Source organism: Anopheles coluzzii, chromosome 3 (genome assembly GCF_943734685.1).
Source record: "Anopheles coluzzii chromosome 3, AcolN3, whole genome shotgun sequence".
Lineage (NCBI taxonomy): Eukaryota > Metazoa > Arthropoda > Insecta > Diptera > Culicidae > Anopheles > Anopheles coluzzii.
The window spans coordinates 17,457,302-17,474,926 of NC_064671.1; the positions used below are offsets into that span (position 1 = coordinate 17,457,302).

Genomic DNA, 17,625 nt, shown 5'->3' on the forward strand with positions numbered 1-17,625 from the left:
ATGTACAAACGGAAACGGTTTCGAGCAGATGTGTTTAATGAACTAACTCCTGGCTTCAGGAGCTTGTCTGTGTGCGCTGGTTTGAATCGGCATTTTGTTTAGCTATTTTAACAAGTGCGTGTGCCTTATGACGTTCAGTTGATTTGTTGGTGTTCGAATGCTACAGCTCAACCTTTTCGCAAATAAGCATCGTGAAACAGGTCATCATCAAAATATGCTTTTAATACAAAACATTTTTAATTGGTTATCAACTAAACTCGTGCTCAGTATTGAAAAATATAAAAAAATAGAATATAACATATGATACCTTACGCGATCTTAGAACTCATAATAAAGCAAATCATTTAATCGCAGGATTTGAAAGCAACGCGGAAAATCACAAGTAAAAGCAACGTCAAACACATTTCTACCGCGCTCATGACCCTTTGCTCTTTTCGAAGCATCTTGAAGGATTGTCACCAAATGTCTTGTTTCCTGTCGTATCGATACGTCGACCATACAAAAAGGATACAGACGGAAGTCAACGTAGCATCTCCTCTGTCACAAACAGCAAGCCCGATTAGGGGGCACTGCTGGTGAAGTGGCACCGAGGAGAAGCTTATGCTTCGTCCCCTGCCCATGCCAACGCGTTCCCTATCCGTATGCCTTATCCTTTCGAATCATTGACATTTCCTATCGCCATTTGCCTGTATTAACAACCAGACGAAACGAAATGAGGAACGTCATAGGAACATGAATAGAAGCCAAACAGCCCACCTCTCGCCGTCAAGTGCTGGCGTCGTGCAATTTCATCAATATTTGAAATTCGCAATTCCACCATCGTCGAGACCAGTTGCCAGTTGCCGAATTCCCGCTGTGTGCATACCCACACACACACACACACACACACACTCACATACCCCCCATTGCCCTGATCATGTGTTTTCATTCTTACTGTGAAAAAGGCAGTGAAAGGGAAGCGAGCTTTACCGCCAAAAGCAGGGGGCAATCCGGTGAAATTACTCTGCACGGTTTGGTGAAGGTGAAATTTGCCAACCGAAGAAAAAGGCAGCACAAGCCCAGAAAACGTGGGCTGGAAAATAATTTGGTTTTCAGTTTAAGCATTTCCTGCCACCACTGCTGTCATGCTCCCTACCCTGCCGAGGCTGATTTTGAATGGTGGTGGTGGTGGTTTTTCTACTGCTTCGCTACTGAACAGGCATGTTACTTATCCGTTATCGTTCTGCAATAACGTTTATTTGTCTGCTTCACGAGGTTCGATACACTGATTGGGCAATGTACAGGGTACTCATTCAGCCAGTACAGGTTACGCGGGACGTGGTTGATCTGTTCCCCGTTGAAGTGGAAACAAATATGGCCATGCGAGTGATGAGCTGCGAGTGAATGTTGTACCATTTGCGTTCGGCGATGGGTTTATCAAAATCATTTATTCACGTTCGCTTAATCTGGTCCTTCACTCGGGCGGTGGTTTGAATTCTTGTCGAGGCTGGCAGTTTTGTCATGGTTGGGGTTCTTAAGAAAACTCTTCCCAAAATTGCCATTTCCTGTTCGATGAATCCACTTGAAGCGGGAAGGTTAATCGGGGAAGCCCTCGAGCACCCAGTCAATCCAGACCCATTCATCATCGATGGGTGAAGTCGTTGCACCGGAAGGCAAAAAGACAGCCCGGATCGTGAATCGATTTTCTGCCTAATATGAGTTCCGTGATTTAACTTCACGTCAATTGAAAAAAAAAAACCACACTGTAAGCGGGTGAACAACCCGCAAAGTAGGAGCGGTGGTGGTGATGGGGACATTTTTTGATTACTTTGCCTCATTTCTTCTCCTTCCAGACGCTTCGCGGGAAGGTGGGATAATGCGGTGGCGAGGGATACAGATACGAAAGATCGAGGAGTAACGAAGTGTCTCATTCGTTTCGCATTACTTCCTAAGCTCTACCGCGCTGCCTCCTGCCCTGGTGCGAGTGATCAATCATTACCGTTCGGACTGTTGCCGATGTACACATATTCCCAATGCCAATGGTGGTTGAAACACGGTGAACCTTCAAAATCATCTCATCAGCTCGAAAGTGACAACTTTCATCGCCGTTTCACGGCATGGCTTCGCGAGCTGAAGTTCGATCAGCATCCATCATTTGATGGCCCCGGGGCTTACGAAATTAATTTTCCTACGAGTGCAAGTGGAAAACGATGTTTAGTTCTGAAATAAGTATCCATTAAGCGTAAGTATCTTAGAGCGCGCGTCCGGAAGGACCCAGCATGCTGCGGGAAACGAATGCAATTCGATTGATTGATGTAATTCGATTTCTAGCAAGGGCATCTGGGCAAGTTTGCTCGCGAGCCAAAATGTGAGTGCCTGAGCAGAAAATCATAATGTTCGGTTGCTCTAGCGCTCTTGAATTTGTCAATGCGTTTCCAATTATTTTGTGCACATTCATTAGAAAGCTGTTTTTTTTTGTCGCTAGCGTAGCTGCAATACAAATTTTGCGCAATGGTCGTTGCGGCCATTTAGCAGAAATAGGGCACAGTTTGCTCGCGGAATAGTCTACTGATTATTGTATGACGAGTTGCACCAAACCGCTTGCTAATGTGACCTTCTTTGATGAGATCCTTAAAACTGTCGTGTACTGTGTAAAGCACCATGCGTACATTTTGTCATAATCAAAAGCATCTAACGGCGCTTCGTCTCTTTCGAGTGTGTTTTAGACCGCATTGAACGTTCCCCGAGAGCATTCACTTCCCTTACCCCTAGTGGGAAGTTGTTCATTTGGTATATAAAGTGGAACATTTTCCCAGTGAAATCAATTAAATAATCATCAACCGATACGCATAAGGATCGTTGCCATATGAGTTGCTGCGTAATGATGAAAATTGTATGACGGGGAAAATCATTTCTAGCATATTGGTTAGCCTTTTCAATGTAACTAGGCTCGTTGCAAGGGCATAGCAACACTAGAATCGAATTTATTGCTTTGCACGAACTGAATGTATGTTTCACTGATGTTGCACAGCAAACATTTCTTATATATTAGTTTTGTGATAAACAAAATGGGCTTAGAAATTAGAAAAAATGTGCTTAAAATAAATGAAAAAATACTGTTGTTGAAATATCGTGCAAAAATTATAAAAAAATAGTAGCTTAAAAGCCTCACAAAACTATTCTTAATTATGATTATTAAATTACTCAATTTTGTCAATAATATCCGCTTAAAGACACCATTATTGTGAATCTCATCCGATTTTCATATAAGATGGTTACAAATTGACGAAAATTACTTTTCAGATAACCTTCACGACACTTCCTTGCCAATGAGCTCCATCCAATCAACCCAACCCGAACGTCATAACTCCACAGAAGCTTGAGTGAAGCTCTCTTCCGCATACCATATGAAACTACTCTGATAGTAATATATTTACAAGGTGTGTTTCAGCAACACAGTCCGTTTGTTTTTCTCGTTTTTCTTCTGTTTTTGTTTCCTACGACTTATATCCTTTACAGCTACCAGCTGACTTAAACTTAACCATTGTAAATCAATCAACACTACAGCTTCATCCGGCATGTTACGTTCGTGTTTTAAATGCATAGAAAAAATGGTCTTCTATGCACACTCACAACATGAACGCGTGCCGGGTGCGTTACGGTTATACTTACAGCTACCATTTCCTACACCACGTCCCACAATCCCTTTGTAAGGGATTGGATTTTAATTTTATTTTTTTTATATTTATGTTTGTTGTTTTGTTCTGGAATGTCCACTACGCAACTCCCTACTCACTTACTCGGTTGGTTTCGTTTGGTTTCACTTCTCCCTCCCGGTGCTACGATTTATAATCTACCGGAGTTTCCGTTCGTACGGCTGACCGTTGCCATCGTTTGCGTAAAAGCATGCCGCTCGCTGCACGTCCCTGCAACCGTTCCAGCCAATGGAGCGTGTGGAGTCTCACTTTCATCTCGGCTGGCTGCGTTGGTATTGAAGCTGCGATGTCAGTGCCGATACTAGGCAGTGTAGCAGGAAGAGTACGCCGCAGCAAACCGTGACGGTATGTGCAGTCGGGCAGACTGCACCGTTGTGGAATGCTCCCGGTGGATGTCGTATCGAAGGTCCTGTTGAGAAGGTTGGGAACGAGAAGGAAACGTTAACCAGCTGCCAACATTAGTGGTGAATGTTTTCGTGAAGAATAGACCAGATGAACTGTTAATCGTATCGTGTTCGGGTGTGTTGCGCGATGTATCATGCGTGACAGAAGGATGGTAATTAATTCACGAAAGCTCACAACATACTTGCATGGTGGCAATTTGATAACTACAGAGCTGGTGCTCTTTGCAGCGTTTCAAGTGACATAGAGAATGGGACGGGAAATTAAGGCCTACGCAATCACTAGCACGTGGAATGAAATCATAGCACATCTGCAAGTATGTGTGTGCGCGCTTCCTTTGAAGGTGTTACATTTCTCCGAGTGGAGGTAAAGTTTCGAATCGCTTTTAATCGATTCGCAGCTGCTCCCACGGAAAGCCGACCCAGCACGATGCATTGATAAATGTGCGAATAATTGAGGCACGCTCGAACATAATTAATTGTACTTTGAGAACTGGAGCGTTCCCGTGCCTTAATGCACAGCCTGTAACAACCCACCGCCAAGCACGTTTGTGTGGCGGAAAGGGACATTGACGAAAAAAGAAGGGAGCCAAAGCCCAACCAAGCAAAGACACGCTTCGCTGCTCCACGCTAGTGACCAGCAGGGACCCGTCCCAAGCCTTGTCAAAGCTGTCAAATGGGATCGGTCTCGGGTGCTCCCGTCCCGTAGCTGTAATTAATTACCTTCCGGGGACAGTCGGACAAATAATGTGCACCCTGTGGCTGTCGAAGTTAGTGCCTCGCTCCGATCCAACACCCCTTTAGCCAGCGAGCTTAGAGTGTTGCCGGTTTAGGCCACCGCACACACCGCCTGGCGGGTTAGAAAGGCAGGCAACGCACCGGACCATTTGTTAACAAGCTGCGAAACACAACCGTCCCGGGATGAGTGTACAAAGATTTATTGAACCACACTTAGGGAATCGGGCATAAACACGGTTCGGGATCGTCATTTTAAGGGTGAAAATCGTTGCATGATTTGCAGTTAGTTAGAAGCCAAGCCTGCTGCTTGGACGAGAGTGATTTTGCCCCGCAGCCGGTCTCGCTGCACTGTGTGCTAATTGGTGTTTTATGTTTGGAGGATAATTGAATAGTCATAGTTTTCGGCTGGGCGCACCCGAGCTATGCCAAGCGCTCGGGCCCAGAAGTGCTGGAGCGTTTGGGAAGGAGATTAATTATGATATGGTGATAATCGGATTACCGAGGTTAATTTATATCCACCAGTGAAGGTGTTTATGATTGAGATGATGTGCTAAAGTGTTTGAATATCAATTAAAATGTTACTGTTACTGCCGTTAATGAACTGTTCGGCATGGGTGGATCTCGCATTACATCATCGACGTGCACTGTTGTGGCTGAGAATGTAAATGAAATGGAATATGTTCGTTGTAGGAAATGGAATGTTTTAAATCTATGCAAAAGTATACTTAAAGCTCAACTTCATTTCCCAGTTTATTATTAGCAGCTGTGTGTGTTCAGCGGCGATCAGGATCGATTGTGATCGTCACTATCGGAACATGTTGCTTGTCGCTTTTTTTTAACTGTATTTGTGCTGTGTGACCTACTTCGTGTTAGTATATTTTCTCCGTATTTAGGTTCTTATATTACATTTTCAAATATATATCACATTCTTTTTAAATAAATAATTAGTGACAAGGTATTACAGGGTTTCACGTCATGTAATGGAATAGTGGAATCAGTTAAGAGATTGTTTCAAACCAATGGTGGAATCGTGTAAGCATTCTGTGGAGGTTTGCAATCATATAATGGAGTGTTGCAACCAAATTGTGGAATTTTTTAAACATACTGTGCAGCGGCTGTCAGACTGTGAGTGCCGGTGTAAAAAGATTCGGTGTTGATACCAATGTTGTTTTATAAAAAAGCATGATTTTGATTTGTTTTCGTATGGTATTCAGCTTTAGTCATGATAAACTAGGTAAATCCTGCCGCAGAGGCATAAGTAAACATGAAAAAAAAATTAGGAAAATGTTTTGGGATATTTACAGCGGCATCCGCAGTCTGACAATCGCTCCACAGTATGCGTGCAAAATTCCACAATTCGGTTGCACCACTCCATTATATGATTGCAAACCTCCACTGAATAGTTGCACGATTCCACTACCCGTTTGGAAGACCCTTAACCGGAAGAATTATCCATTATATGACTCAAAACCCTGTAATAAGTCTAAAGGGGTTTGATAAGCTTTTCAGGTACAAACATCGTAAGCAACTAGTGTTATTGTTGTGGGCGATACCGCAGCAATATTTAATCCTTTTTAAAGTATGTTTTTCCCCAGGAACTATGGATTTTAAGAATGGCATGAAACTATATTTTTTCAATTGCCTTTAAGCAAATTGATTATCATGTTTCTCTTTTGTTCATCTATAAAGGATGATAAAATGATTAAAACATTCAACTTAAATTTATTTCAACATCGGTGTCTAGCAAAGCACCATCTTAAAGGAAAATAGGGCCAACACAATAACAACCAAAACCTCAACAAAAGCATCTCCTAACATTATTTCATGCTAAAGGCTAGATGATCATATTTAACGTTTCATAAATACATGCAAATAAGACGATAAAATGTCTAAAATATTTCGTGGTCATATGAATGTATTCAACATACAAACAATGCTGTTTCATGCTGCACCACACAAAGCAAAAATGTCTGTCATTACGTTTTGGTGAGAAATTTTAGCTAATGTTACATTTTTTTTGTCAACAGCTTTTTGTCGGTATTTAATTCTAATGTTTCTTCTTTCCGGTGTGACATTCGCGCATTCCAAAACAACCAAATGTGATAACTATTTTATGAACATGCCTCACTTGGAAGCGTGCTGGCCCGCCCGGCACATGTACACGGCCTTACGTGCCTCACAATGAAGTGATAATTGACTCGTAAATTTCACCGGGATGCTCCAAATTTCTGGCGCTTGGTTTGTTTTGTGTAACGCACGAATGCATTCCGCCAGATGGTCGGCTGCAGCAACCATGTTCCAGTAAACCATTACGCCATCCGTAACGGAGTTTCTAGTTTGGTGGTGAAGTTTGTTATTTTTTTTTACCCCTTCTGCTGTTGATTGTTTGCCAAAAGCGTGATCGTTCGGTGGGTGGATCGACACACGTTTCGCCACGTACAGCTATTTTTATTTCATTTGCTATGCATGCCTGCTGACCAAGTATTGGCGTAGGATGAATGGTGGTTTTAGGACTTTATTTATTTATTTTTTGCCTACCCCCTTTACGCCAGCTCAAATGGTAGTTTGATTTTGCGGTACGTTTAAGGCAGGAGAGAGAAAATCAACAGCAAGCGAAACACGAACAACCAATAACGTTCAATTGAAAAGAAATTGATTGTCGATGACCGACCGCACAGCGAAACGAAAAATGCAACATGTACGCCTACCAACATGTGCATTTGCATTGTTTTTTGTTGTTGTTGTTTGCCTGCAGTTGCGATGCATTCTGCCTCTTTTTTTAGATGCAGCTTAGATTTCAGCTGGTTTATTACGTTTTTCAATGTGGTTTTGAGTACCGTTACTAAACCGGGTATTTGATGCAGTTACGCTTTTTGCGTTAAATGATGTGGCACATCCATGCGAAAAGAAAAACCACAACCGATCGTGGTCGATGGGATGGTTTAGTGGCTCGCTAGCTTAAACAGAGCGCGATTAAGTGCTAACGATGGTTTGCACTTTTCGCAGCCACACGGTAATTCGCTATACAATATACAATCAGGGCGTGTTGCCGTATCGATATTAGATAACAGTATAGTAAGAGCTGAAACGCGTTTGATCAGGATGGGAAAAATGAACCGATAATAATGGTTTGCCATAGGGATGGGCTTGAAATGTTTTAACAATGAATATTTCATGCGTGTTGTATTGGCTACTGCAATAGCGGAGACAGCCAAACTGGTTTCAGCTTACCATTTTCCTTCCACTCTTCCACTCCGTAGTCACCAACCATCATCGGGTCATGCTTTTTGTTTGCTTTCCGTCCTGAAAAAAAGGGAAATTATCAACACATTAAAGCAGGAAATGGCCATAATCCTATTGAAAATAAACAATCCATGGGGAAATAATGACATTTATAAATAAGTGATTATTTTGTTAGTTTGTTGTGCTAGCTCAAAATTTACCACAGATTTTAAAACAATAGAAAAAAATCCGCTGGTCATTTGAAAGGTCCAAGGTAATTCTGCTAAACAAAATAGTTGTTACAAAGAAGTGTTCCAAAGATAACAATCACGAAGAATTACGCACAGAACATGGATATTTTAATCGGGCCTTGTGTGTTGTAATTAATTTCATTCGAAGAATTCAAAATCAAAAACTTCCTCATACACTATAGAAAGGAGCCTAAAAAAGTAAAGAAACATTTGCTCATCAGCAACCGGTCCGATGCTGCAAACACCAAATTGCGGTGGTGAAGTACATTGACAACGAAACCCGGAAAAGGTTCATCAGCGAGCCGCAACGAGCTTTAGCTCCGTATCACAGGGGTTGAGATAAGGCATTGAAACGAAGCGGCAGAGGTAATGATGAGGAAAAGTCCTCTCCAATATTTTCCGTTTTTTTTTTGGTTTGGTTTGGCCTTCACCTCTTGCAATGAATTCCACTTGCGGTCGGTACAGCACGATTTGAGCCAGAGAGGACGAGCGGAAAATACACAAACAACACCGACAACAAGGGCTGCTATCGTAGGCGCTGATGGCAGAAGTGCTCTCATGAATACGCTCAACCGCACGATGCGTTCTTACGGTGGCATAGTGGCGGACGCGAAGAGCAGAAGGGAACGTACCGGCCACTCCGCCATCGGCTCGCGCCACGACGGATGAAATGAAAATACATTTTAAAATTTACATTTAAATTACCTTTTGATCGATTGTTATAAAGTGATTCGGTTGTCAATATTGTCGTCGGGGCCGGTATTTCTGCATATAAATTAAAAAAAACGGAAAGCAAACGAAAGGAATCATTAGTTCGAGGGCGTACCGGTGCGGTGCGGGCCGGGGCAAGGACAGCTGGTCGCACTTGGTGGTTCGGGGAAAACCGGGAATGGCTGGTTCCGGGCAAATGACTGTTGATGTAAGCGAGATCGGTTGATCTATTCCGTAACTAATTTTTCTTTTTGTTATTGTATACAACGTGTGTATGTGTGTGTGTGTGTGTATATGTGTGGGTGATCGGGTTTTCATTGTTTTCCAGTAAAAATGTATTGCGATTCTCGTCGGCCATTGTCCTGACATCGGTTGCAAAGGATGGCCTTTTGCGTTGTGTTTGCATGGTTTTGAGCATGACGATGATGATGATGTTTTCCTTTGCCAGTACGGTCGATTGACCACCGTGGGATGGGCGTGTTAGCCGGCGGTGAGTGTTGATAGATGTTTCTAATTTTCGCAAGCAATTGGCTTCACCTACTGGGCTTTGTTGTGTGGCGGGCTGTACGACAGAGGGCACAGGGACCATACGATATCGGTAAATTGGTTTTTCACTTCCAGGCGCAACGTGAGGCGGGAGGTGGCAGGTGTCAAATCGAAAGTTGTTTGTGAAAACACGAGTCCCAGGCTGGGTGTTGCAGAGTGTTGTAAACAATTTACCTTTGCAGCAGTAGCTAGGAGGGCGTTCAATGCAAACACCAACAATAGCGTAGAATGTAGCAAGTAGTATTTTCATGAGTTGCAGAATGAAATAAGTCATAACAACCAATACTATTTTAAAAATAACTACATAAATTGATAAATGCCACAAACCAGTTTGTATATGTTTCTTTAAGAACAATTGTAATTGTTGTCATGTGATGCAAAGACTACACATTGCATTTTGTTTTTATGTTTCACGTCCCAAACACTATGTTACATTAAAAGAAATGTTTTTCAAAGAGAGCAAAAGACCAGCATTAAAATTTAGATATGCAATGTGTGATTCAAAACAACAGTAATAATGTAAATGTTCAAGGGTTGTATGTATAAAATTTACACATTTAGCAACTAAGAATTCATCTTAAAAATAATCCAATACGGTAATTTCAGGATATCTGATGTCCTTAAAATTTAATAAATTGGAGACATTTTCTGCGCAAAAAGATACAATCAGATCTTAAACCAATGAAACCTTGAGCTCTTTACTCTAAGCATTTACTGTTGTGTTTTTTAAAGTCTTTCTTTTCGTGTTTAGTTTTACTAGCTTCAAATATTTGTGAAATTCTCAACGAGTAGGACTACTTTATTGAGCCTAACAAAACATAAGATTTGGTCATAAAAAATCTTATTGGTAAATCTAATAGTTGGACAATTATACTGAATCAATTGAATTTGAAATTGAAACTGTTTAAGTTTTACTTCAATATGTTTGATCAAATCATTTCTAGATTAAAAATATAACTTTTTTAAATTAAAATAAACATCAAACCTACAAAAATAATTTAAAAACAAAAAAAAACAAACGCGAACAAAGAAAATTTCAAAATAAGGACATTAATACACGGGTAGAAAATTTAGTGTGCAAATACAATTTTAACTTACAAAACTTACAAGAAGGCTATAACAATAACAATAACAATAATAATTCTAACAATAAAATTATTTACGTTCTTTGAGAGAATAGATCAGTGAAAGTGTCATTGTTGCAACCAATGAAGCAAACACAATAGTCCAGTTTACTTTACTTAAGTGTTTATCATCGTAATACAAAAAATAACACAATTTCATCAGCTCCAAAGTTATATTGAAGCGTCGTATATTGAAGATATTTATATCATGCAAAAATAAAATACCATGTAAAAAAACTCTTTTGTTTAATCCCGATAGATTTTTTACAAGCTCACATCGTTGTTCGTGAAATAATCAATCCCCGCTCTCAATCTCGTCTAGTACCCAGACAGCGGATAATCGATTCGAAAGGTATTGCTAAAGAGCGAATCATAAAAAGCTGGAAATCATTAAACCACAGCACATTCTACAATCCACAAAACCGATTCGGCGAAGCTCGGTGCCCTTCGCCTATAAGTAGATGCAAAATGAAGGCAGCCCATTCCTATCAACGCCAACCTGCTTCAGTCCCGGGGGCGATCGGGACGGATTTACAATCCATACCCCCCATCCTCCCCCCCTTCATCCTTCGACCATCGATAGGCTGATCAGAACACTCGTGAGCGTAAATCTGCCAGCGGAAAAAGTGCGTAAAATCACTTCCATCATGCATTCCTCCTCTTTCTCTCTTCCTCTCGGTTACGTTTTTGTTTCACTCTCGGCTTGATCCGGCACAGTTTGTTGCGATGTGCACGGTGGAATTCCATTAGCTCAGAAAACTCAATTACATACGGCTTCGAGCGAACGCGCGTTTCCGGCGTTGTCCTCTCTGGGTGAGCCTCGATGCTCGGTTGCAAATCACATCATCACACTGCCCTCCGGGGTTACTATGCGTGTATCGGTTGCATCATGGAATCGACGCTCATCCTTTCCGATGCACAACATCCGCTAATTATGCGATGGGAAACAATGGGGAAATGGGTAGGACTAAGCAAGACTTTTTATTCTTGTATTTCAGTAGCTGCGATCTGCTCTGCTTTGCCCACAAAAAGGGAATCAAAAGTTTTACCGAGCGCGTGTGGTTGGTACTCTGTCGTAGTGCGTAATCGATACCGAAGCGCACGAGTTTTTTGTCGTTTTAGTGAAAACGAGCCCATCTCCTCACCGGGCGATGCGTCACATCCTTTCACGCATCCATCGTTTATGCGCTTGCTGCTTTAACATCTCGTCTACCGTCCTTCGCCGTCGATACGATGCATAGATGCAGTGGCAAAGTGTGGGGATGAGTGAGGTTTTTTGAATCGCTTTGGACGTTTGCATGCCCCGCAGAAATACGGCACTCACACGAGAGCACATGAAAGCACATACCGTGCACCAATATCGGGTATCTTATCCGCTCTTGACCTGGGACGGGTCCCCGTCTGAATGAAAAGTATTGATCCCGGGTTCAATTTTGTGTTCTACACTGTTCCGGCCACAGTGCAAATAGGCAACCGTGCGGGGGGCAATTCATGAGGGGTTAAACTCATGCTTTTTTTCTGTTCTATTTTGTATAGTTTTTTGTATCGCTATCCCTGAAGCATTGCAAACACGATAGTCTATACATAGATCGTATGGATGCATCGACACACGCACGCACAAACCCACATTGCAAGTGAGCTGCAAAACTTTCATCGAAAACGCTCGGCATCCAGGAACCCACAGCACGTCCAATACAGGCCATCCCAGTTTTTAGCCTCGAGAAGAGAGGGAGCGGGTACCGGAACAAAGGGAACGCGGGCAAGGATGGGAACAGGAATGGAGGGTTTGGATCATATCGGAAACTCTGGAAGCTCAGTTACCGTCCAATTTGATTAGTCCGTCGGTTTCGCCTAATGAGTTTTTCGCCACGCATCGGTACGAGCCAAAATCCGCCGGTCCGACGTTGCGAATCTTCAGGCTCATATACTTCGTGTAGCCGGTGTTGCGGGACATCGTTTCGAACTTATCGCCCGTGCGGGAGGTATCTGAAAGAAATTACAAAAAAAAAAACAGAGAACATAAATGAATGAGCGGTACTGCGAAACACTGGAAAAATGCTGCTCGGATGCTGGGAAAGGTAATAATAGCCATATGGTTTTTACTTTAGCCCCGTCGCTCCTGTCCCTTCTGTAAGCTTTTTGTTTAATGAAAATGTCAATCAAATGCGCACCTGCATTGAATGCAAATAAGTTACGCTTTGTGTTTCTGGGAAGTAAAATGTATTTTTGGAATTTGAAGCAAATTAAATGATTTTTCAAGTAGAGCACCAGGCGCCTCCATGAGAATTTTAGTACACAAAGCCCACACACCTTGCAGGATGGCTGAACAACAGTTTGAGTGGTGTTCAATTAGTTTTAGACACATCCCAAACACAAAACGCTCATTTGACCTAATGATCGTTTAGAATTTACTTCTCCGACCGGGCATCGTACGTGGCTGTTAGCTGTCAGTGTGGGTCGATGTCACGCTAATGTGTTTGGATTAGTGGGCTAATTTTGAGAATCGTTTCCTGTTAACGAAGCGCACGATGGACTTCAACCGGATTATGCCAATCAGTGTAATGGTTTGTTTATCGAGCGGATTTTCTGGTGCAATTTTGGTGAAATTCAGGGGAACATAATAAGAGTTGCTCAGAATTATTAATGTTAGTGAATTTAGTAACAGATTAGCTATAAATTAGTCGGAAACAGGACATGGTTGTTTCCTCGTGATAAAAAATAAATTGCTCCCTTTGAAAGCTGTTGTCTCCGCTACTCTTTCAACAGAGACATTTTCACAGAAATCAGAAAAATCGATCACAACACACATTTGAATTTTTTTACCTTTTACTTGGCTTTAATAAGGTAAAGACAATTTGGTTCTAATACTCTTGTTTGTAGGAATATTTTAACTGATTTCAATAATTAAAATGCAAAAAATACTTCTACTATTTAATTACTGTTTTCTGAAACTTTTCAATTTGCTAAATGGAAATGATGATAGAAAAATTATTCTAAAATGTTCGTGAAAATAACAAAAAATGTTTCGAAACGACGTTCTTGATTTTCTGGTTAACCAATACGTTATTGTTTGTATTTTATTGTTTCCTTTCACAACTTAACGTTGGAAGAAATGCAACGTGTTGGTTTGGGGTATAACTTGAACTTTATTTTACAGTAAATGAAATCTGTCTAAAAAAAGAAAGTTGACATAATTTCAGACTGTAACTATCAACAACAAATCCATTCAAAGAATTAGAAAAAACACACACACACCTACATGCAAAACTCACCACCGACCACCATCAACCAACACCGACCATTGGAGATGTTGATCTGGTCGTGACAGATCTGTACATTTGATGCAAGCGGTCCACCCGGCACTGCGGTCAAAATGGTGCCAGATCACTCGAACCGGCCACCTCCCGGGTGGTCGATGTGCTAATTTAATTGTTTTATTAGCAAGTGCCATAATAAAACCCTCAACACGTCAGTCACACAGTTCGGGTGTGCGGTTGCACCAAGAGTGTGCTGCTCACTCTATTGTGTGCTTTTTCCAGCAACGTTATGAGAGCGCTAAAATAGCTTTTGTGTGATAGTGTTCAGCACTAAACTATTGCTGTGTGGTTGCGGAAGCGCATATGTATGATGCTTGAAATTTGATGGTGTAGTTTTTGATGACATTTGTTCAAGTCGGCCTCGGTGGTATTGGAAAAATGGGGTTTGAAAAGCCCTTGAAATTATTCATTGCACTTCAAATAAGTCCATGAAGAGTTGGTTAAGCAATTTGAGAATTTTTTGAGCAACAAAATGGTAGCAATTACGATATACGTTGCATTTTTTGAAGATTAAAGTCGGCTTGAATGAATATTTGCAACAAGCGTTTCAAGTTTTATTCCTCTGTGGAAGTACACAGTGTACATTCCTAGAAAATACCTTGAAAAAACGTTCCATACGTCGTAACGATTGCTTGTGAAACGACCCGGTTAATCTTAAAGGGTTCTCGTTGAAAAGATAGCCGTACATGTGAATCGATCCACAGCCATTCTAGGCAATTTCTTCAGCATTCTATTCAAGCCTGTCAATGCCAAGGCTATCGAAAGCGCAAACGTTCCTTGCATTTCCACTCGGGACTTGAATTGATACCGATTTAGGTAGATTCCATTCCACAGTATCATCTCCGTTTCAACCACAGTTTTAGTGTTGAAATTTTCTCCTCCCCTAAGAGCGGGAAAAAACGAGAATCCCTCCAGATCTACGCCAACGAGTTGCACGGAACGACACGAGTAGATAAAATGTAGATCTACAAACATGTGTTCCCGTGCTGCCTGAGTTATGGTGGGCAATTTAGATTCGAATGAGTTGATATTGGAAATGCGAAACCAGTCTTTCGGCCTGCACCACACTCTTTCACCGGTTTCACGTTAACGAGCTCAGACGAACCAGAACCAAAGCGACAACGTATCCGTTTTGCCCGCTCCTATGCCGAATCGATTCCGTTGCACATTGGTGATTTTCGGTGCTGTGGTCCCGTCCCACTAGCCTGTGCGGCACCGTGTGCCATCACCAATAGCGGACGACATGTTAGCGGACGTAATTGAGATCGTCCTTGTCGGTGTTTCCAGCATCCAGCTGGTCGAGTTCCGGTATTGTACGCCCACCGCGAGCACTACCAGGGTGGGGGAAGCGATGTGCTTCGGAAAGGTGCGCTCTTTTCACCGCGATCAGTACGGACCTCCCGCTTTGCCAACATTAAATTGATTTAATTATAGCGAATGAAACGTTAACATAGATAATTCTGTTTCGATGAGTTTCCACCGTGGGTGGCCAGCGGATGTAGCAAAGGCAAGGCTGAAAGAGGCGGACGTTGTGTTGTGCGGATTAATTTATCGCAGCATTACGCACCAAGAGCGAGCCGTGCCTCCCGAACCGGTAGTGTGTAGGGCTGGCCGGATCCAACGAGTCGATGGATAGTGTGTGTGTGTGTGCCCGATAGCAGCAAATGTGAACTGTAAACCACAAGCCAAAATACCTTCTCTGCTTTTGTGTGCTCCTCTATCTCACCGTGCCCTTCCGTGACCGATTACTGCGGACAGTTGGGCTGGTGTATCCGTTTTTGTAAGAGTTTACTATATCGATTGCTGCGATAGTAACATGTTCGATCGGTGCTAGATCTGAGATACGGGCGCGAAGTTTAGAAGGAGGCACTGTGAAAGGGGGAACTAGTGCGTAAAAGCTACAAAGCTCCATCTAGCGACCGAGCAGGGTTCAGGTCAGTTTGAAGAGCAAAGCGGCGGCTAAATGGAGGTGACAGTTGCGGGTAATTTAATATGCATGCCATCGATCCTGCTCGGTCGGGCTGGAGTCGCATTATCATAACATAACCACAACCATAATGAGCCAGTTGCGAACAAGCGTTTGATTAGCCGAGGGAGAGGCACTGGGGCATTGAGAGTGAAAGATTACTGGGATCGGTCGTATAGCTGTAATAAATGAACCGTACGGTGAAGTAACTAACAGGAAGGTTTTGCTGAATGCTGAATCATGCTTGGAAGGATTGATAGTATAAATATTACTAAAATACTAATTAAAATACTCTCATAGTTTTAAGTAGTAATAATTCACCGTATTCGTCCTGGTATCCAATGCCTTAAAAAAATGTTTAAATGTGAACTGCATGAGGCTTGGTCATTTTGTTAATTATAGTTGGATCGCTACGATTGAATAAATATTTTTCAGAAGAGTGGTTAGTTTTTAGCATCTCTTAAATTTATTGAACGAAGAATAAAAACAAAACAGAATACAGCTCTAAATGTTAACTCTCTTACTTGCTTAAACTTCATGTTAGATTTGCTGTAATAAGCTTCTTTTCTTCATGGTAAACGCTAGTTTTTGAACTCTTGTGAATTCCATTTCATATTTATATACATGATTGCCAATTATCATGTTTGAACATACATTTGATTAAACTACTTTGAATTTGAATTAATTGAGTAAGAAAATTACTTTCTATAATTCTGATAACAAACAATCAAAACATTTTTACTATCGGCTGATATAAAAAAACGTTATACAAACGTTATAGTATAAGCTCGAGCCGGTCTCGTAGTACAGTCGTCAACTCGTACGACTTAACAACATGCCCGTTATGGGTTCGATCCCCAAACAGACCGTGCCGCCATACGTAGGATTGACTATCCTGCTATGGGGGGAAATCAATTAGTCACTGAAAGCCAAAGCCCACTAGTGGTACAGGCTGGCCTTGACCAACAACGGTTGTTGAGCCAAAGAAAAAAAAAAGTATAAGCTTACTATAAATTATAAATTTAACAGTCCACAATGATTCAAAAATGATCAAAAACACATTAAATCGGTGAAATAAACCAGCTTATCAATTCCGTATAAACATTTAACCTGCCCTTGATTGCATATGAAAGCATAATACGTATGTCGCAAAGTGCATGTTTATATTGCAATGAATTCTGGAGAATTCACTGTACGTTTATGATACGTTAGAAACAATGCCTTTGTTCAATATCTGTAACAAGGCCTTTCAAGGAATCATACTGTTTACAGTTTCGCAAAACCACTCATCCAAAGTGTTTCTCTGTTTTGCTGCAATTCTTAAAAGCCGTTCCTTATTGAAACGGCATAAGTACATGGAAAAGGTATGTTTTAGAGAAACAGTTTATGGGAATGAAGCATAAAGAAGTTTCGCAATAAAAACAACACTGTTTATTTGTGATTAAAATATTCTCTGAAATTATTTACTACAACTTCTTCATTCGTTTGCCGCTGATGGTAGCTGATATTCCGTTACACTTACATTTCGTTGAGAGTAACTTCAGGTCATAAATTGGCTCGTCGTTTTAGTCGACAGTCCGTTAGCTACCAGTTAACAGTGGCTAAGAAAACCACATTCAATCACTTCAATGGAATAATATTGCTTCCGTATTGC

The 17,625-nt window shown here is 41.5% G+C and overlaps 1 protein-coding gene across 2 annotated transcripts in view; it reads right to left on the minus strand.

The window, feature by feature from the left end:
* Positions 1-2,152: 2,152 nt before the first annotated feature.
* LOC120957587 (lachesin) overlaps positions 2,153-17,625 on the minus strand; it is a 117,835-nt gene continuing 102,362 nt past the window's right edge. For both annotated transcript variants that reach the window (XM_040379869.2, XM_049608557.1), the window contains exons 9-12: positions 12,510-12,674; positions 9,013-9,072; positions 8,066-8,137; positions 2,153-4,104 (exon numbers count right to left, since the gene is read on the minus strand). In XM_040379869.2, the coding sequence (XP_040235803.1) occupies positions 3,947-4,104; positions 8,066-8,137; positions 9,013-9,072; positions 12,510-12,674 (455 nt within the window). In that variant the 3' untranslated portion in view covers positions 2,153-3,946. The remainder of the gene's footprint in view (positions 4,105-8,065; positions 8,138-9,012; positions 9,073-12,509; positions 12,675-17,625) is intronic.